The following is a 22095-nucleotide window of genomic DNA, read 5'->3' as shown; positions in this document are numbered from 1 at the left end:
AGATTTTTTTGTTAGTTTGGTAATTACCTGTTCACACAAAATATATATATATATCACTCTGTGTGCGTTATATTTTTGTTTGAGGGGAGTAGTATTCGAAAAGTACGTTTAATGCATATGCGTCTTCGGAAAGCATTCACTGAAACCTGAAGATGAAAAAGACAGAAAATATGAGTATACGCCAAGTAGTCTGTTTCATTGTGTAAACTGTTCGGGTGTTCCCAGCTTTGATTCCCGATGAGGACACTGAATCGAAATGGTGTAGTAGCTTTTTCAGGTGAGCCATCCTGAATAAGGTATTTCCTGGGTTTCACTAATTCCCACCAAGGAGATATAGGAACCATGTCGTTTCATTCCTTCCCTGTTCTTTTCGCCTTTCGCTGAATAATATGCTCTCCGAGGGATGTTATCCCTTATACGAGACTGGCTCATGGCCCTATGTCCGGTTATGTCCGTAAATGTTTGTAAATAAATAAATAAATAATCGTTTTTGCATGCTAATTTTTGAAGTTAAAGTGAAGGGATTTATTTATCAATATACTGGGACTTAATAGAAAAATATAGCTTCAAAAGATATATATAATTCCAAATTTAAAGTGGAAAGGGGAATGGATTTGCGGGGATAATGGAAACATTTTTGATTGAAAATCAGAATGTATTTCGGGTCGAATATAACCAGTACTAGAAACCGTGCCTATGTAAAAATCTCGCGTGATTACGTTGTTTGACATCATGAGGAAAATCAGACAAACTAGTAGGAGTTCCACTGATGACTAATGCACAGTGTGTGGCTACATTTTCATTTGGAATAGTATGTGCTGTGGAGTTGTATGACGTATGGAAGGCAACATCTGGACAACTCGCAGCGGTGACTAGTTAAGACAAATCGAAGTAGAACAATTGGAAGCCAAATAGTAATGATGGCATCATGTGTTGTGACTCGTGACAAGTGGTCTCTAGCATGATCTAGGAGCAGTTCCAGAACTCAGTATCAATGAGGAAGGAACCAGGACAAGAGTGTCGACAGAAAACGCACGCGCGTGCCTTATTTGGGAGTTCATCGCGATAGTCATGATTGAAGCCAAAATAGCTCAAGATCTCTTACTACAATATTAGGACAACTGATTACTGACATTTCAATGGGCCTCTCTATCCTAAAACTCCAGTACTGTGTCTCTGTTCTCCTGTCACAGCTAGGAACGATACAGGCTGTGCTGTGACGATGCAGGTTAATTCCGTCAACAATGGGCAGTGGTTCTGCTCAGTGATGAATCACAATTCAGTTCACACAGCGATTTCTCATATTTGTATGTATGGAAGTTGAAATCCGTTTTCATCACTTGATAATCACTATTAAGTTTGAAGTATAATGGTGTAAGCCGCTATTGGGATCTTTAGGCAATCGTTTCTCAATACGTTGGTGCAAAAACACTGTACATGTTGGAAGAAGGATCCTTGACTACGCAAGCGGACTGGAACTAAGTCCTTGAACTTATTTTGAGAATTTTCTAGTAGTAGTCGGTATTACCTGTCCTCGTTTTGCAGATCTGATGGTGAATTCATGTGTGGGGAGTGGGGATATTCGACGGATTCCATGGCTTACACTTCTTCGATCAAGTATTGGATTGAAACTTATTGGGAATGAAGATTGCAATTTATCACTTACAGAGTTTTTCGAGCCTTCAGAACTGTTCTGCTGGAGGACTGGAATGCATTACCTCAGTACCTTCTGTAGATAATCTTAAGCGACATGGAAAACAAGTTTCAAATTACCTTGTTTAAAGGATTAGGCAGAAGTGAAGTTGTGTTTATTACACAACTAGAATATAAATAAATCTTCTATTAGAAACATAGCAGTATCACAAATATAGTTCCGTAAGTTGTGACATAGACGAAAATACCGATAATTAATCCTGTTTCTCGGGGAAAATTGAGTTTTGAAATTTCTTTTCATTATATTCACAACCAATGTGTTTTATGACGTATATTTCTATGAATGATAGTCGTGTCAAGATACAATAGCGAAGATCTGAATCCTTTAATAACTATATGTTTATATGATAGACTCATTTATAATATTTTTTTAAAAAATAATTTCTCAATTGCTACTTTTTACCTGAAGGATAGAACAGTCAATTTTGGCCGTGTCCAAAAGATACAAGTGTGTATTCTAAGTACGCTTATTTCCGGAACTGACGTCACCTAGTGTGCGTCTAAAGGTCCAAGTTCACAAGTCTGCGAGTGCATAGTACGTAGTGTGCGAAGATGTACACTACGTTAGCACACTTGCGTACTTAAGATGGGAGTTCTTCGTAGTAGGAACAACAATAATGCCAAAGTGGCTTAATAAAATTTTAAAAGATATATTTTTAATACTTTTGTTGAGGTGACTATATTTGTGGGCTGATCTAATAATAATTTACTTGATAGATATACAAATTAGTGATTTTACAAGTGGAATATAAAAATGTTACGCAAGTGACAAACGTATTTACATTGTGTTCTTTGAGTATGCAATGGAATTTAAAATAGTATAGGGAAAGCAACCAAATAGTTTCTTCAATAATGCTATAAAGGCATTTGTGTTTAAATATTACATGGTTTATGTAGCTTAATTGAAATAACTACACTATGGGTAGTGGAGCTATTTGTACGTAAATGACAAATTTTAATGCCGTATGAATTAGAATGTTAAGCTCTAGCATAGAATAATGAATATCTAGATTATTCATTTCTCTATAGCTACAGCTACAGCTGGCTGCAAATGTTAATTCGTAGGTAGATAGGCCTAATTTTCTAGTTTTGATTCTAAACAAATTCCTTTCAAAGCTACCATATTTTATTTCACTTGAGAGACTGTAATATACCAATTACCATACATTTTGCATTTTTAACAACTGCCCAAAAGCGAAATACAGATCCAAAATTTCTTTCTCCACATTCATCAAAGATTTCACAAATTGCTCTTGGTAAGTTTTCACTTTGTCCATTTGCTTTTTTTTTTCTTTCGATTCAGTGATTTGATCTTTCGGTTCCGGTTTTTAGAGCTTGTCTGTTAGCTCATATATAAAGTTAGTAACTAGATTGGTTCCTTTCTGTACCTAAGTTTAATATTTAATTCACATAATGTTGCCCAGCGAGCGTTGGTGAGTGAAGGCAGGTTAGAGGCTCGCAGGGCACGTTCTTTTCAGCCTTGGTTACGAATCGGTTCATTGAATGAAATGGCCAAAGTAAAGACTTGTCTTCCTTTTAATTCATATAATCCCATTACGGTACCCATTATGAGTTGATTATGAACAAATAATTCCTTCCGTATAGTTGAACAATGAGAGCCACTACATTGCATACTGTATTTTTTTTATAAAACCGTCTCTTAATTTCATAAAATTCTTATTAGATTAATAGTAGCTTTTTATGGTTATATTTGGACGAGGGGATTCGTTTCGTTACTGAGTAACCATTTTCGTAGTGGGAAGCATGTAGGAGGGACAACGGGTATATTTCAAGAAAGATGTAAAGCGCCGAAAGCATATTGAAGTGCACACTAATGTTGAAGTGTATACAATGTACATAACTCATTCTAAGCGGGCTTATAAGATAGTAATCTTATATTTTTTAACATATTACTTTAATTAGAGTTACCCACCTTGAGTACACGCTATCCTTATAAACTGTTATTTCATAGTGACATATAGCTTTTTCCTGTAAATTTTGATCCTCATGTTGTTCATCTCCACCACTTCTTTCCCTGCCTTTTGGTGTAGATTAAGAATATGGAAGCACTATTTTGAAGATTTACGGGTAAAATCTATAGATTCACAAAGAAAGAGTAACATATAAGGAACTTCAACATTAGCACAATATGGTAGAAATAGTCTAATCAATATGCCTGTAACTAAAGCTATACAGTAGAACGACGAAATTATAGTGTCTTTGTTGTGTATCTACCGTGCATAAAGGAATTATACTCAGTATGAACTCTCCCAAAATAGTTTTGAGCCACATTATTGTAAATCGCACTCCGCTCGGTACCTTCGGTGTCTTAACGCTCTTGTAAATTGCCTACTCTCACCTGCAATAAAATTCCTAAGCTACTTTACAACAGTGTCAAAGCGCCCTAACCACCAGTGCTACTTTTCTTCCGGGGGATGAAGAAATAGCCTATTCCCTCGCACAAGCATGCCTAATAAAATAGAACATCGCCAATAGTTTAGTGGTTTGTATGCTGATAAATATTTGCAGATACGGCAAAGGTGAAGCTGTTCGCATACATGAAAGAAAATCTATAGTCATTTTATGGTTACCCCATACTGTCAATCTGTACGATATATTTATCTTTAATATAACTGGAAAGTCATTCATCTAAAAAAAAGCGTTGTTTTTTTCTAGTATGCGAAATTCTCCCTTCTTTTGTTATCGATGTTCCATATACCACCACGATGAGGCGCTGTAAACAAGTGTGGATCAAAAGCTAATTTGACCAAGTGTACACTATTTAGAATGCACTCCATTTGTAGACTTCGAGTGTGCATCCTCGAAGTGTGCACTATGCACTTTTGGACACGGCCTTTGATTATGTGGTAGCCAGATTTCAGAGACAAGACTGATGTGTCGCTTCTATACGGTCCAATGTTAGCTACTGGAAAATCATGAAATAGCGGGTCGTTTCAATTATTAAACAAAAGGTATCTTACTCTTCCACGTGTGAACCCTTTGTCCTTAAGATCAAACGATGAATGTTAGTTGTATTGTTGGCAATGATAATTTATTGATCATTATTTATTTAATATTAAGTATTGAAATATTTGTTTTTATCAAGAAGTTTTCTTTTATGCAGAAAGATACTCTTCTCTTTTCACTTCCAGTTTACGTTCATCTGTTAGGTGAAATAATCAAATTTTGAAAATATTTTTACAAAACATGAACGTAGATAGTGGTATGTCTCTGTGTTTAAAGTTTTTATTAGTTAATTAATAGTTAATTAACAGTTAATTAGCATATATTTTCTTGTTGCAAGAGACAGGTTTTACACAGAAAGGCGATACTTGACCTTGAATTTATTTTTTCTGTATATACCTAAACTGCTGGATCACACAAATTTCCATTGCTTTAGTTTTTAATCCACCAGTCATTTGAATATTTTAAGTAATAATTTCATTGAACTTCATTTTTCATTCAGTAGTAACTTTTTAACTCAATATCAATCTTGGAACAAAGTGTTACTATTTCACATTATGTATGATACAGTTTCCTCCCTAATAATTTTGAAATATCATTTTTAAATGATCGTAATGAATACAGAAAAAATATACTAGTTTTTTCTTATAGAGTGTTTCATTGTAAAGTAGATCAAATGAGTTTGCAGGAGAAGCATAGTGTGTGCGCCTAAGTATTTTGATTGGCAAGTAGATGTAATGTTTCGTTTTTAATAGTGTTTGCCCCAAAAATTTTAATTGATAAGTAGATTAATCATTTTGTTTTTATCAATAACATATTTTTCTTGTACTATGTAGATGCTATTGGGAGCAATATGATGGTCTAAATAAGGGAAAAATTAGATATATCCTTATTTGGAAGGCATAATTATGTACATTATAATGATTTTTCCCATTGTCTATGAAAAACACAGTGTTTCGTGATGGAATATGAGAATAGAAAAAACGATGAAATATGTTCAGTGAAAAATAACATTTTAATCAAAGTTGAAACAGTTGATAGTTATATTGAAGAAGATTCGCTGGAAACAAATAATGTAATGTCTTCTGGATCTGAAGATGATTTATTGCCAGTGGTCACAGATGAGAATATAAAATACGAAAGTGGAACACCTAACTCGACTTCTGATGAATTTTATTCCCTGGACGCAGTATCTGAAACTAAAGAGGAAATAACGTTTGTAGATGTTTGTTATACACCATTAAAGATTGAAGAACCAGATATACCTACTGTATATAACGAAACATTTCTTGATAACATAAAAGAAGAAGATATAGAAGATTCATTAATTTTGGATCCTCAAAGGTAATAATTTATATATATATGTATATATATAGTAACAATGAATATTTTGTTATAAAACTATCATGTAGGAAAATTCGGCAACCACCCTGCTCTGAAAATTTCTTTACTAGCTTGCAAACCTATTTCGTGGCTAATTGTTAGTTACACTTCATTCATTCGGAAAGACCTATTTCGATTTCTGGTGGGCATGTCTTTCAGATGGGCTAGATAGGCTATGTATTCTCACCTTCTCTAAGCTCTATGCTAGAAAGGGACGCTAAATTGCAAACGAATAATTTAGTTATTTACCGTTTTGGTAGAATAAATGAAACTTGTCCAAACACAAAAATTATTAAGCAGAATGTTAAATAAAATTGTATGTGATTTTAAGAGTACGAAGATTCCTGAAGCAAAATAAATGCAAAGATTTTTACTACCCCTAAAATAACGTTTTAGATTTTGTTTTCATCGTTTTTGAAAGTTAAATCATAATTATTATGCGTGTCTTTTTAGGTTGTTCCCATTTCTGTATTTTTGCTTTGAGATCATTTGTTGGTAAGTGAGTAACGTATGTTCTTTCTACGTGTGTGTTAATGAATCGATCTCCAGGTGCTGGGTTGAGTTAGTTTGGGAGTACTATCATATGAAAAGCGAGCAATAATTTTGGTTTCATATTAATCAGTAAGTTTTAATGGTAATACGCGATGATGAATAGTAATGTTAAACTTTAATCAATCGTTTTTCCTTGAAGTTACTATTTTCTTAAAATTCCACTAATTTTCTTCTATTCATAATTATATTTTAATGTTAGATATATTCTTGTAGAAGCGAGAGTTAGGGAAAATTCTACTATTCGATTCGATTGGAATTTGTGTGGCCGTCCGTCCGTTTGTTCCACGATAATTCTCCTAAAACTTACGCAAGTTTAATAAAACTTCCTATTTGTCTCTCTTCTACATGCCTAAACGAAAGTATAATTTTGGGTTAAGAGTCATTAATTAACGGAATAAAGTCAATCTCATGCGGCAAGTTTGCACATGTACATACAAAACAATTTTTCAATATAAACCTCATAAAACTTTTTAGATTAAGACATAACTTGATGTAATTTTCGTTATGGTATTGTGAAAATCGTCCAAATTGGAGTTGATATCAACAAAGGATGTATGAATTAATACCGCGATCAATCTCAAAAATGTTCCTCGATTAAACAGTGTGCAATTTTTGCGTAATATGTTCTACAGTTTCTTTGAGGTTTCCCAATGATCTCTTTTGCATTGAATTATAGTCAGCAAGAAAGAAGTATTGGTTTTACTTTCCTAGCATGCTTCAATCTTTTTAATAGTCCTACCATAAATTTTAGAAAGTTCATAAACAATATGCTGTTCATATTCTGTTTTAATCTTTTTTGGAATTCTCAATGATTATGATTAAAATCTGTTAAGATTGAGATAATTTCGATACAATTGTTGGATTTGGGTGTAATATGTGGTAAAGTTTCTTAAAAGCTATCGAACAACTCTTGTATGGAGCTGAAATCGCTAAAGATTAAAGCAGTGGCAAGCTCCTCGGCTGATGTTTTTCAGTTTCAAGGTAACATATAAAATTTATCTATTTTCGCACAATGATATTCATGTTTCCTTTGAATTTCCATATTGACAATGGTTGGGATTAAAATCAATCAACAGTAAGGGGTTAATTTAGTTCCCTAATGTAAATGGATTAATGCCACTCACCGTTAAAAAATACAATCAAAGATATATTTTATAAAAGTATTACATTTTCATGGAATGGAATGTATAGTTTTTTAGGCTTTACGATCATCACTACTAGTTGAATTTAAAATCAGTCGGGAGGGAAATAGCTAAATTCTCCCAATCGTTCAGTTTCACAGTAGAAATGCTCCGAATTGCCTAGATATTTTATAAAAAAGGAAACTCAGGTTTTCATAGTACGTTGTCTGTTTTGTCTGAGATTAGAAACTTAGTCCTAGTTTTCGGTTAAAATAAGTAAGAGGGAGAATTGCTGTGTTCAACAGTGTGCAATATCACAATGTGTGCCTTATGTGTAGTAAATATATTAGGAAGGAGCTGTCAAATAAGGGAGATCTGGGAGTGCAGTTAGGTAATTATTTTCTTACAAGTTAAGAGTTCTTGTGTCCTTCAAAATTTCTACTTCTGAGTTTTAAAATGTATTCCTTTAGGTCACCTTTTTGTCTTTCTGTAGAAAGAATGAAAAACGATGGTAGCTGAACTTGCTTTAAGACGCTATTGTTTTTTCAGTTTTATGAATGAAGCGATTAATGATATCGATATTGTCACTCTATGGGTTGAGAAGTTTCATTTTTGTTAATTTGTGTGTTTTTTTGTATCTTACTAGCTTTCAATAAAAAAAATGGATTTCTTTAACATGTTGCATACAATTATTAAGATAAATAAGATATTTCGTTAACGAAAAAGAAATGAACGAAATATATTTCTTTAAAATCCGTAAGTGATAGGACGTTCAAATTACAATTATCGTGAGTGCCTTGAGAATGTGTTCCACATATGATTTCTTAGCTCTGCGTCTTCCACGCAGCATTCGTGCACTTGAGTGATACAGTGGTACTCTATATATTATATAGTTTTAATATCTCAAATTGTCTGTTCTAATGTCAAGCGTATCCAAAGAATTACTTTCCATCTATGTCGTGTTAGAAGTTTACTAAATTTCGAAATAGTAAATGTCATGCCTGTAATAATTACCTATAATTCTTGATCTAATATGCTGTTTGACTACGATTGCAAAGTTTACAAACTTTTCATATCCAGAAATTTCTTTTTACTTAAAATATATTATTACTTAATACGTTTCTAATCAAAAGTGAGAGATTCTTAAGGGCTGTTTCTTATTAACCTGAAATTTACTGAGGAAACCTACATATTGATGCCGAAAATTCTTCTAAATTGAACCTAAAATTCATAAATATTACCCTAAGATTTACGTTTTTTAAACGTTTATTACCTCCAAAACTAGTAGGTTTCAAATTTGATTTTTCATATATTTCTAGAATTTTGTTTCTCTTTGACGCATCCCACTAATGACTTGTATTCTTAATAAAAGCTTTCGAAAAATGTTATAATTACGTAATTTGAACATTCGTTTTAAAAACTAAACTTTGATAAATTTAGTGAATTGCTAAGTATTCAATGTATAGTCGGTTAATGAACTATACCGACAAGCTATAAGAGGTGATTCCTTACATGAAAAGAACAGAAAAAGTTTATATGGATCTATGGCAAAAAGTGCATAGTTTCAGAGGTAGGGCTGTTTAAAATTGCTACTTTGCCAAATCGCGATAAGCCAAATTTTAACAGGCCCTGTTTCGAATTCCAGAAACTGTAAGTGGTAGTCCTTATAGACTTAAAGGAAGCCACGCATACACAATCCAAATGTGCATATTTCGTCAATTTGTAATAGGGAGACAGGGTATTCACTACAAGGTGTAATTCTCAGATATGCTTTCAATAAAGTTTTGAGATATACCCTGGTTTCAAGGAAGGTCCAAAGTAGGCAGAAGGTAAAATTTGACAACAATGGACATCCAATGCTTCCGATTAGCTCTTTCGTGGCTAGCGGTTAGCATACGCGCCTTTGACGTGGAGACGCCTGTTCGATTCCCGGCGGGAGCTCATGTAGTTCGGATTCCACGTTAATCATTAGGTCCAGGTCTCATATAGCTTCGCTGCTGAACGGAACGTTGAATTCAAAATCAACTCAACTCAGTGCTTCGGAAGGAAGTCTAAAGTTTTAGAAACCGCCAGCTCCATATCTTTTATTGTTCGGAATAGTGTATGATGCGATGTATTTCGTCACGTCATATTTCAAGTTTTCTTCACTTGTAAGCGTGACAGAAAGCATTGGAGCATGCGTTTTCCCGAGTATGAGAAACCGTGCTCCTGACGATCCGTAACACTTGCGACATCGCTCCAATGGATTCTGTGTTCACTGCTATCAAGGCTTATCGTTTGCCTACTTTGTACCAACTGTAAAATCAGCATATCAAAATTCGGTTGATGGCATGTCTGGGAATTTCACCCTCTACGGAATACTCTGCACACCCACTGAAAATTAATGAAATATGTATTTTTGGATTGGGTATGCGTGACTTCCTTTACGCTGATAAGTACCATCATCTACAGTTTATGGAATTCGAAGCAGGACTCCTTGGAATTTGGCTTTTTCGCGATTTTGGACAGCCCATTACATGTCTCAGTGCCCCAATTCATTTTCGAGTGGAAACTCGAAAGTACGATTGAAAGAGTAAATCTCTCATATAAACTATGTACACGAAGATATAGATAAACTCTGCTAAAAATATATGTAAGTCTCCTAACCTTATTTTTAGTTACTCATGTAAAGATTTTCCCTGTGGTCTCCACTGAAATTCGTCTACCTTGGCCACCCACTAGCCACCACAAATGGCCAATTGCTTCTGTCTTGGTGTTCATTAGTATCTTAAGAATAATCATTTTCTATCCTAATGGTCTAGAGAAAAATAACGAAAAGATTATGTAAATATTTTGAGGCGTACAGTTGGTTAAAAAAATATATAAACTTGCCTTGATCTGTGCGTAACAGGGAAATATTGACATATCAACAAGACCCAATCCTAGTGATTTTAGGTATCAACAGAAGAAGTCTTTGTATTTAGTTTTTACATAATTATTACTTCCAAACGGAATTTAGTAAAATATATTTCTACACAAAGGTTTAAATTAATATGGTAAATTATAACATTACACACACACACACACAGTTATTGATATGATTTCGGTATCCACCTGCTGTAGGTAAGGAAATATCTTGGGAATAGCCATGTAAATAAGTGGAGCAACGACAAAACTACTAAGAACCTCCTCAGACTCAGCGTTACATATACAGGGAAGATTTATGTTTGGATTCTTTCTTTATAGCAGTAACAGGAAGTCGGGTATTTTTCTTGTGCGTGTACTTGATGCTGCCAACTATGTGACAGCGTAGCAAATATCGATATTTATTTGATTCCTTAGGAAATCAGACAGCCGGAAATCAACGAAGATGGCAGAAAGGTTCGCGTCTGCTTCTCGTAAAGGTAAATATTTGTTTAGAAATATGATTCTTTAATTTGATTTTATGTATTGTAGCTTTATGTACGCATAAGTAGTGTATTGTTGAATTATCATAATAGTCATTTCTTACGACTTACAAAAGTTTTAAAAATGGGTTCTTGTCTTTGTCGTTTCCTATAGGAAAATTTAAGTTACCAAATGACGAAAGTACATATAGATGACAAAGTACATTTTCTCAAAGTAATGTGTATATCCTTGATAAATATTTAGCCTGCCGCCACGGAATACGTTAATTTACGTAACTAATGATCTAAACTCATGCTCTGTTTTCAACTATTTATGAAATTTATCTAATTTTAGAACTATTGTAGCCAAAATTCCTTTTTGGTAAAAGGTAAATTTCCAGTTTCCACACTGTCTAATTCTGTATCCAGTAATGACGATTGCAATCAGGAGAAATGTTCTCCTATCTTGGATAAGCTATCTTGGTGCATGAGTTAACACAAATGATATTAGAATATCGGGCATAAAATTAACCTAAAATGGAGATTTTCACCATTTTTAAAGAATTATTTCAATATGAAAGTCTCTGGAATAAGTAAATATTTATATATTTTTAAGTTCGCATAAATAAAGGAGATATAAAAATTTGAAAAGTAAAACTCAAACACTAGAAACGAATCCGTGCCAATTTAGCTTGGTTGGTTTCAAGATTGCCATACTTAGGTTCTCTATATATAGAATAGTTGGATTGGAATGAAACGCTTTTATCAACTTTGACGTCTGACTCTAGAAAATCGGGCATTGATCTCTCAATTCTCATACACCTTGCATATATGCAGAAGCTAAGTATGGTAATTTTGACGCCATACACACCAAATTAGTGAGGGTGCGTTTTCAGTGTTTGTTGCATATGTTGCTTTAAAAGTACAATATTTCATTTATTTCTTCCAACATTGAATAAATATTTTGTGAGATATTTTGTATTATTGTTTTATGATAATTTTTAAAATTGATTCCAAAATTCATATCTAAGCGGAAATCCCATTTGCAATCAATTCGGGGCTTTTTTTTACTCATTGATTGTACTTGAAGGTTCATTTTTGAGTATTTTGTCTTCACGCAGATAAGAAAATACATAATGAGTTCTTATTGAGATGGATATCTTAATCCAGTCTAGATGAAAACTGCGCTTGTAGGGTTTAAATAAATTATTTTGCAAATTAACACGTTTCGAGAGACATCACACATACATTAATATTACATTAATATATTGTAATTAATTTTTATTTCGTAGGTGTGGCAGACAAGGAAATTCAAGAACTATTTTTTGATGGAAATGATTCAAATTTGGATCTCTTTTATGAAGATGAAGAGGAGTACTTGGCCCTGATTCCACGGGATTATGAAGAGATCAGCAGTCAATTTTTAAATCAAGATGAATCAGATTTTAAAGAACAAGACTCTCCAGTTCACCTACAAGGTTTAGGACGTCCTACGCGATGGAAACATACTGATGTTTTCCAATCTTTGCATTGTGCTACTCATTTTCATCCAGACGTTTCCCATGTAAGAAAATGTCGCCCGATCCAGCATTTTGAATAGTATTTTCCTGATGTTTTTTACGAAGATGTAAATAAAGGAACTAACAAAACTATATCATGTTAAGACTTGTAAGATCTTACACGGTACGCCTGACGAGATTAAATAATTATTTGGAGTTATATTTATGATGTCGATGTATCGATGTATCCTACGCTGCGAATGTACTGGGCTAGAAATAGAATGTTTTCAGCAGTTGCAGACTGCATGTCACGCAACAGATTCACGCTTTTGAGAAATAATTTGAAAGTTGTAGATGATTTAGCTATTCCGGAGATCGAAAAGGAAAATTGCACTTACTGGAAAGTTATACCTATGACAATTTCTGTGTGAAAGGGGGTATGTCAAATGCTAAAACGAAAACAGTTTCAATAGATGAGCAAATATTTCCATTCTGCTTTCACGTCTGGATGAGTCCGTACATTAGAGGCAAAACAAATCCTCACGGTTTGAAGGTGTTTTTTGCGTGTTCACCTGATGGACTCCCGTAGGCTTTTTGTTCTATGAAGACAAATGGGACACAATTTTAAAAGCAGATAATCCTGGATGAAGAGTCTGACCATCGGTGAAAAGGCTGTTGTGAAACTAACTTAATCTCTTCCCTAAGGTTGTAAAATATATATGGATCGATTTTTTACGTCCATTACACTCCTGATACACTTCATTCGGAAGTCAGGATTCAGGAAACTGGTACCATAAGGAAAGGATATATTCCTCAAGCTGTACGTTTAAAATGTGTCAAGGAGGTAGTCTCTAGGTAGGGATTAATTGATCAGGTGGTCATAAATGATGGACAAATGTATAATAAAATGGTTTGATAATAAACCTGTGCTCTTGACATCTTTCGTAGATGGTTGCTTACCTTTAGATGAGTGTAAGAGATGGTGTAAGAAAGAGAAATTGTATGTGACTCTCCAGTGGTCAAAATTTGTAAATAGTTACAGTTCCAAAATGAGAGCTGTTGATCTTTTGGACAGAGTTACCGCATACTGCAGAATTCAAACACGAAAGTGTAAATAGACAGATTTATTATGCATCTGTATGACTTTGCCATAGAAGATAGCTGGTTAGAAATGAGGCGAGATGAAACAGTAAGACACTCCCCTAGAAAGAACAGTTTCCAGTTTTTGATTCCAAAATGTCTCTTGCAGAATTCCTCTTCCACGATACAATGAAGATGAAGAAATATGGAGAACCAGAGCCAGAGCCAGAAGAAACCGATGAAGAAAGCGAAATGAAATCCACGTAAACAACAAGAAAAAGTTCCCATTCGTCAGCTGAGTTCACAAAGAAAAGTTCTTACTATGCCCGAAATTATGGACAGTGAAGCACATTGATGTGAACTTCCTGTACGTAAGAGGAATAAAGCCAGAGTTCTGTGCAAGACATATAATGTTCACTTGTGCCTGGTAGCTAATAGAAATTGCTTCAAAGAGTACAACATAGTTTAATTATTTAGCACAATATATGTAAATGTAGTCGGAAAGGTCCAAATCAGCGATATTATAAAAAGATAGTTTATTGTACGTATTTTAAGAGTGTGTCTATAATTATGTATGTATTTATAAAGTGTATAATTATGTATAAAATTTAGACCCTATTATTTTACATCTGATTTTCATTTAAGAAATGCATTTTTGATGAAAAAATTCGTTTTAGACTTGGCTTGTGTCTCAGGAGGTTAGACTTAATATCATTTCCATGTCTTTTTCCTCATAAGCTTTAATTATGTTCGTTAATTTCTGTGATTTTACCCTCACCTTATTCTGCGTTCTTATTACCCAAGTGAAGTATGGGTATTTTGTTCTTCATATTCTTGTGCACAGTTAGCTTTTTCTGTGTTTCAAATTTCGTAACTTTCGTTCTGCGATATGCTACGTAACTTTCGTGCTCATATTTTCAATTTTTTATAAGATTTTGCCTTTTCTTTCGAGTTATTGTTTTTTATGTATATTCCCAAATTGTGATATTCCGAATCACATACCTTCTCACAAATTTAATGTTGCGCAGGACACAATTAACGAAGATAGAAAAATTACATTTAAAATGGGAATTGTATGTAGTTTTAAAATGCATTCGTAAGATGCATATATAGTAATAAATTTTTTGTACAAGATATCTTTTTCCGTTAGAATGTTACTTTGAACAAATTTTAATAAAAATATATGAAGCCATATCTTTATTATGATTTAATTATCCTAAGCCTTCTGTCCCAACTGCTGGTATATTTTCTGTCAAAATGGGCGATACCCACTTTTGTTTCTGTTGAAGACTCAGATAACACTGTTAATGAAAACAGGCAGCTCCGACACGCGAGCTACATGAATGGAAGTACTTTTGGGGTCTCATCCGACGTGCGAGTGAACTTAATATTAGGTTGTCTTGGCTGTCACTACAACTCAAAAATTCGGTTCGAGGTTGTGAAAATTTACCTGCAATGAAGGATCACTTTTAGTATGCATGTTCATAATGAAAGAAGTAAAGTAAAGTAAAGAATGAAGAATTTATTGATCTCATTTTGTTGAAGTTGGATGATTTAGTGAAAGACTGTTACTTCTGCAAGTATCGTTATAAGTCAATTTTTGAGCGCGGAAAAGTCTACTGTAGAAAAATCTGTAAAACGGCATTATTTTCGTGTACTATTACGTATGAAACAAAAGAAACAAAATAATATTAATGTGCCGATATAAATCTGCAAATGAAGTGGAGTCAACATACAGTCATCAACCGAGGAATCCACATCTTGTTTACAAGAATGTCACTATATTTTCAACCATTTCATGTGAACATATATATTTTCTTTTCATTATTATTGAACGTAGAATAATCATATTTGAAATAATAAAAGTAAATAATTAAATAAATAAATAATAAATAATTAAATATTTTAAATAAAATTTGATAATTATTTATTTTCCTGTTGAATATATATGTTTTGAGGATTTACTTTTGCCTTCGTAAACGTTACTTATCTTCTCAAAATTCTTTATTCAAAGGTAGTAATAGCCTAAAGTACTGTGCTAATGAGAGTAAGGGGCAGATTGTTTCGTAGTTTTTAGAAATACCCATCATAATGTTCATTTTCCTACTCGATTTGAGCTTAAAGAGAAGAGGAATATTAGATATTTTAAATTCTAAGGTTTCAAAAAGGAACGAGGGATAATTCAATAATGCACCTAATAATCTGGAATTGTGTTACATCCAAGTAGCTGATCAAATTATTTCTATAAACAAGACCTTCCTAGCGGGAGTTTAATACCGCTTTGAAATACGAAGAATATTGTATGTAAGCATAAAGCTGACACATTTCGGTTGCAAAATTTATCCCAGCTGTTCTCTTTTGATTAGTATGAGTTGGGTGCAGTGATGGTAGATTGAGAGTTCCATGCTTTGTGCAAAATCAAAGTGTCGCCGGTACTCTAAGAGGACTACCGCACGAGCAAAATTGTCGAAAGTAAAATTTTCTTTTCATAGCATGCAATCATGCTATGCACTTCTGAATCTCTGTATGGTCCATCCTGTTCCATTGTACAGGTAAAGAAGGGCTAAAAATTCAGATCTGTGAGCTTTTTTCTTACCTGATGTATTCTCTTTGATAAAGCCAGTGCGTAGCATAGTCGCTAGCAACGTTCCAGGATGAATTTCAGGTGGGTACACTCACTCAAAGTGGTGTAACAATTTTTCAGATCAGCGATGCAGAATTAGCTTTTCTCATATTGCCTCATTCACAGTGGGTAAAAATCGGGGTATTACCTAAGGTACATATCCCGGGCCGCTTGCTTCTTTCTCCGTTTTTTTTCGGTGCCCATTCATGGGATATGTTGTTGCTGTGGAACATCGTCCCTCGTACTTCATGGACGTAAGATCGTAGGTACTTATAATGCCGAGAGGTGTGTATAGGTAAACGAAAATTTTTTGTGTGGCTTTATAAGCATTAATAGTTATATGGATGATTGAAGAGGCCATTCTTTTTGATAATACATAGACACGACTAATATTTTTTTCTCTTAAATGTCAGTAGGGATGTTTTCTATTTAGTTAAATTTAAATATTTTCACAGTTAACATTGATAAATGTTCACTACAACTTAGGTATATACATCTATAATTTTGGATAGCCCTGCTTCTCGCTTTGCATGAACAGAAAAACTCAAAAGTGTGTGCATAAATGATATGTTTTATGCTTTTTCGTATTTATGCTCTGGAATGTTCATTTATATCAACATACTGTCATATGAATGGGTGTATAGGTTCATTTTAATTTATAGGTTACGGGTACCTTGATAGGACGCAGTAAAACTCATTAGCTAGGCGTTCGCGTGAGTCCATTTATGAATATGATCAATATCTTCGTTCTGCACTGGTTGCAAACATGAAATCACTATTCGTTCATCGTTGCACTCATCGTAATAAAAAACAGCAGATAATAAGCTTCGATAAAATTTGGGGATTGATATATATATATATATGTCAACTTCCTGTCTGCTGCAGCTCATTTATCAATTAGACTATTTTCAAATTTGAATGGTCGGCCAACATATGCCTCTTAAGAGGGAAGGTTTAGTGGTACTTATGTCCCGTGAAATGTTATATACCCCTCTTACATATGACCATATAATACAATAAACCTTGGTAAAAGAGAATATATCAGGTGAAAAATTTCCTTCTTTTATATGTTTGCTAGCCGTAGAAACGAAAGAGGGAAACCACCGAAACATTCCGTGATACATACCTTGGTCTTGGGTTCCACAACAAATATTTAGTCTTGACCATTTCATGCGCGTGATGGCCATTTTCGAATGTTGCAGCTATTTACAAGCTGCAGTTGCGAACTAACATAATCTCATTCTATCATCTGCGCCCCCATACCGTTGGAAAAAATCACAGCCTATTTTCGGCAAGGTTCGGAAGCAACATGTAAGCTCTTACACTAATACTCTTATTATCCATTGTTATTCTCTTTATATTGCTGTATGATCTCCAACCCTTGAATCATACCCGTAAGACAAAAATATACATTAATTGAGTGCTGTTATCGGGATAATTTTCAACAAATGATTTGCTACAACTGTAGTTATTACAATTTATTCAACATTAAATATTTTACGGAACTGGATATTAGATTGCTAAGATTTTGTAGGAGAATTTTATGCCGTGTATAGATTAAACAGCTATTTGCAAGGTTTTAAAGGTTTAATGGTTCAATCTAGTGATTCAGAAGAAAAGTGTATAATTATAGTTACAAATGTCCTTTTGATTTTGTTGATCATTTCGTTCGTTCTTTTATAATTTGTTAATCAATACACAATTAATAACTAATACACAATAACACTGAGCAAGGGTATGTGATAATATGTAAAAAACAGTATCACGTAACAGTTTCAACACAATAACTGTCTTCATTAGACTTCCACTCTTTCTGGCTGCCTGAGAGTTGGTCATCACTTATATAGTCTCCGGAGATCAACTTTTAATTAGGCCCCGCCCCTTCATTAAAAAGTAACAATTGTGTGGCTTTCACTTTCACTTTTTAGCTGCACACGTGTCCAATTACAAGTTTACTTTCTTCGTTGCATACGTTCTGTCCTCTAATTATCATTATTTTCCTTATTATTCTTTCCTCCTTTCTTCCTTAATCTTCTCCCACTCTTTATTTATCGAGAATTCTGCATTCCAATTCATCACCTTGTCTTTTGCCCTCATAATCTCCCTAGCTTCCGTCCATTTTCTCACCAAAGTTCTGTTCTCTACTTCTATGACCTCGGCTCCTTCCCATCCTATCTTGTGTTTTGTCTGTTTGTGATGCTTGTATATCTCATTATTGTCCCTTTTCAATCTTGCATCCTCCTGGTGCTGTTTAATCCTTTCTTGCATTTTCTTTGTTTCTCCTATGTAAATTTTGTTACACTCCATGCATCCTACTCTATATATTACTCCCATTCGATCTTTGTCCGCTACTGCTTTTCTCTTGGTTCTTAATAATTCTATTATTCTGCTTCCTCCTTTCCTGTACGTCCTAATTTCTGCTTTCCAAAGCATTCTCTTTATCTTCTCTGTTTCTTTGCCTAGGCTTTCTATTCCTAGGCTTGCTAAGAAAATGCAATAAAGGATTAAACAACACCAGGATGATGTTAGATTGAAAAGGGACAATAATGCGATATACAAGCATCACAAAGAGACAAAACACAGGATAGGATGGGAGGGAGCAGAGGTCATAGAAGCAGAGAACAGAACTTTGGTGAGAAAATAAAAAGGAAGCTAGGGAGATTATGAGGGCAGGAGACAAGGTGATGAATTGGAATGCCGGATTCTCGATAAATAAAGAGATGGAAAAGATTCTGCTTAAAGAAGAAGAAATGAAAAGGAAGAAAGGAGGAAAAAATAATAAGGAAAATAAGGATAATTAGAGGACAGAATGTATCCAATGAAAAAAGTAAACTTTTAATTGGACACGTGTGCAGCTAAAAAGTGAAAGTGAAAGCCACACAAGTGTTACTTTTTAATGAAGGGGCGGGGCCTAATTAAAAGTTGATCTCCGGAGACTATATAAGTGATGATCAACTCCCAGGCAGCCAGAAGGAGTGGAAGTCTGATGAAGACACAGTTATTGTGTTGAAACTGTTACGTGATACTGTTTTTTTTTTTACATATTATCACATAGCCTTGCTCAGTGTTATTGTGTATTAGTACAAAATGGAAACAAGGCCTGATAGAATAGCTATAGAAAATTAATAACTATGACATTATTGATATACTGTAATATAAAGATGTAATATTATTGCTAGTTCATTGAATATACGCAGTATGCTCTGTCTCCTTACTTATATTTATCGTGCTTTTAATAAGAAATGTACGTGTTGGAATGATTTGACTGTTTCGTCTTTCGTAAAGAATTCAATGCTTTTTGTACTTAATAATTATGATTCTATCCGAACAGTATCAGTAGTTGAAAAATTGAAAACGATAAAGTTATATATCTATATCATACTGCACATCGAAACGAATCTCGATACCAGTTCATTCTGCTTTAATATTCATTGAATTTCAATTTATGTCTTATCGACTGCTTTGGATTCGACTAAGATGAGTAGGCTTAAGATGTTTAAGTGTACGATTTCATAATTTTATGTCATCCGAAACCATGCTCTCTGAGGAGCAGAAAATGTAAATCTAATAAAAATATCTCAGTGTTATACATTGTTAATGTAGACGAAATACACAAGTTTAATTTTTTGGAGAAGTATGTCTGTTTATGGTGCGAAGAGTATTCTTAGTGTTGCGTTTGTGCAGCATGGTATCTACTTTAGCAGGTTTTCTAAGTACGTGAAGTTCTAAATTTCAATTTTATTATTTCATTACATAAAAATGTACAAGGTCCTCGTTCACTTTGCAATTATCAAACATTAAATCTAGTTCCTTACTATTAATTCTGTATACGTGTAAATGGTCTTGTTATTTTTCATAATTATATTTTAGCATGCATATTAAATACTTTCAGTTATGCTGGAAACTCAGCAGACGATGGTAACGCGAATGCTGATCTTCAAACGCTGTCTTGCGGGACTTGTGGAAAATCATTTAGTAAGTCAATTGAGTTAGAGATACACTCGATCAAACATACTGGAAAGAATTTGTATTCTTGTCAAGTGTGTGGTAAAATGTTTAATCGAAATTTTAATTTAAAAAGACACATGGCAACACATTCAGGTAAGAGATCTCACTGTTGTAACGAGTGTGGAAATAAATTTAGTGATAAAACTTCGTTAGCAATACATTTACGAACACATTCAGATCAAAGCATACATTGTGGGGATCGGGACAATATGCCTAGTAAGCCACGTAGCATGAAAAAACATAGGTTGACCCATAGGACACCTACATTTCAAAAATCTGGTAATATGTCTTCGAACTCTCTTGATTTCGAGGCTCACTATTTAAATTCTGTAGACCAGAATCCTTATGCTTGTAATGAATGTGGGAAGGTTTTTAGCAGGAGATCACATTTGGAAAGACATAAAGTATCTCATACAGGTGAAAAACCGTACTCATGCCAGGAATGTGGAAGTATGTTTAGTCAAAAAGCAACGTTGAAGAGGCATATACTAAGTCATACCAGTGAGGTCACGTACTCTTGTGATGAATGTGGTAAATGGTTTAACACTATTTTTAATCTGAGGAAACACTTGATAACGCATACTGATCATAAACCACATTCTTGTGACATGTGTGGCAAAAAGTTTTATACTAGGACAAAATTGAAACTTCATATGCAAACTCATACTGGTGAAAAGCCTTATTGTTGCGAAGAGTGTGGTGAAATGTTTAGTCAGCAAGCACACCTGAAGAAACATAAAGGGATACATTTTGGAGGGAAATCCTTTTTTTGTCAGATATGTGGAACTACATTTACTCGTAGGTCTACTCTTAACATGCACATGTTAGGGCATAAAGGAGAGAAACCACATGTGTGTCAGGTATGCGGAAAAATGTTTACCCAGAAATCTACATTGAATAGACATATGTTGGTTCACACGAATGAGAAACCGCATTCATGCCAGGAATGTGGGAAAATGTTTTCCCAAAAGGCAAGTTTGAAAAGACACGTGACGTTACATAATTCTACAAAAACTCGCACTTGTCAACATTGCGGAAAAATTCTCACGTACGAAATAATATTGGGTGTTCACTTGCTAACCAACAAAGACGAGATTCCATGCTTGTGTGAAGATTGCGCTGAGAAGTTTCCGTTAGGATAATGTGCTATTTCATAGATGTGTTGTTAGTTTAAAAGGAACATTTGTATGTTACCTGCTTCTGAAGAATGTATATATAGATGTAAAATTGTGATTTATTTTCATGTTGTAAAATCAAATAATTCTCCGTCACTTATGCTGGAAGCTTTGTAGCTCATTATTAACGCAAAAAATATAACATTAAGAGTCTGGACACACGATTACATGAAATATCCGACTAATATTTGTGAATCCTTAAAATTATATATATATATATATATATCTGTTTTCATGTATAAACGTGCAACATGCAATATGTGCTGAAGAGGAGAAACCAAGCAAAGTAATAATTTAATATACTAAAAATATAGAACAGTATTGCTTTGGTAGAGCGCTTACCTCTCGTGCAATGTGTCCCTATTTCCATCCCGGCCAATATGCTTCTGATAGAGAACATCAAATCCGTTGGTTTTCTCGTTGTACTCCCGTTTCATCCACTTTACATTACATGAATTCTATCGTCAGCCATTATCTTTAATCTTTATCTTCCCTAACATTAATGACATAATCATTGGAAATTAAACTGAAATATTTCATTTCAATGTACACAAAATAAGTTTCCATATTTGGAGCTAGGAGATTGATACTAAGGTTCTTGGTCTAAAATAC

General features: G+C 34.0%; 1 protein-coding gene across 7 annotated transcripts in view; it reads left to right on the top strand.

The window, feature by feature from the left end:
- LOC145684160 (uncharacterized) overlaps window positions 1–21657 on the top strand; it is a 29437-nt gene extending 7780 nt beyond the window's left edge. For 4 of the 7 annotated variants that reach the window (XM_081756137.1, XM_081756139.1, XM_081756142.1 and 1 more), the window contains exons 2-3: window positions 5514–6021; window positions 20193–21657. In XM_081756137.1, coding sequence (XP_081612263.1) covers window positions 5639–6021; window positions 20193–21450 — 1641 coding nt within the window. In that variant the 5' untranslated portion in view covers window positions 5514–5638 and the 3' untranslated portion in view covers window positions 21451–21657. Of the gene's footprint in view, window positions 1–3; window positions 278–1958; window positions 2387–5513; window positions 6022–11054; window positions 11117–12390; window positions 18835–20192 lie in introns of those variants that run through there. The other 3 variants (XM_081756144.1, XM_081756138.1, XM_081756141.1) reach the window with 3 other exon arrangements.
- The last annotated feature ends 438 nt before the right edge of the window (window positions 21658–22095 follow it).

This window comes from Thermobia domestica, chromosome 4 (assembly GCF_964235325.1).
Source record: "Thermobia domestica chromosome 4, izTheDome1.hap1.1, whole genome shotgun sequence".
Taxonomy (NCBI): Eukaryota; Metazoa; Arthropoda; class Insecta; order Zygentoma; family Lepismatidae; genus Thermobia; species Thermobia domestica.
The sequence above is the reverse complement of the archived record's forward strand: the minus strand, read 5'-3'. Positions and strand labels throughout refer to the sequence as shown.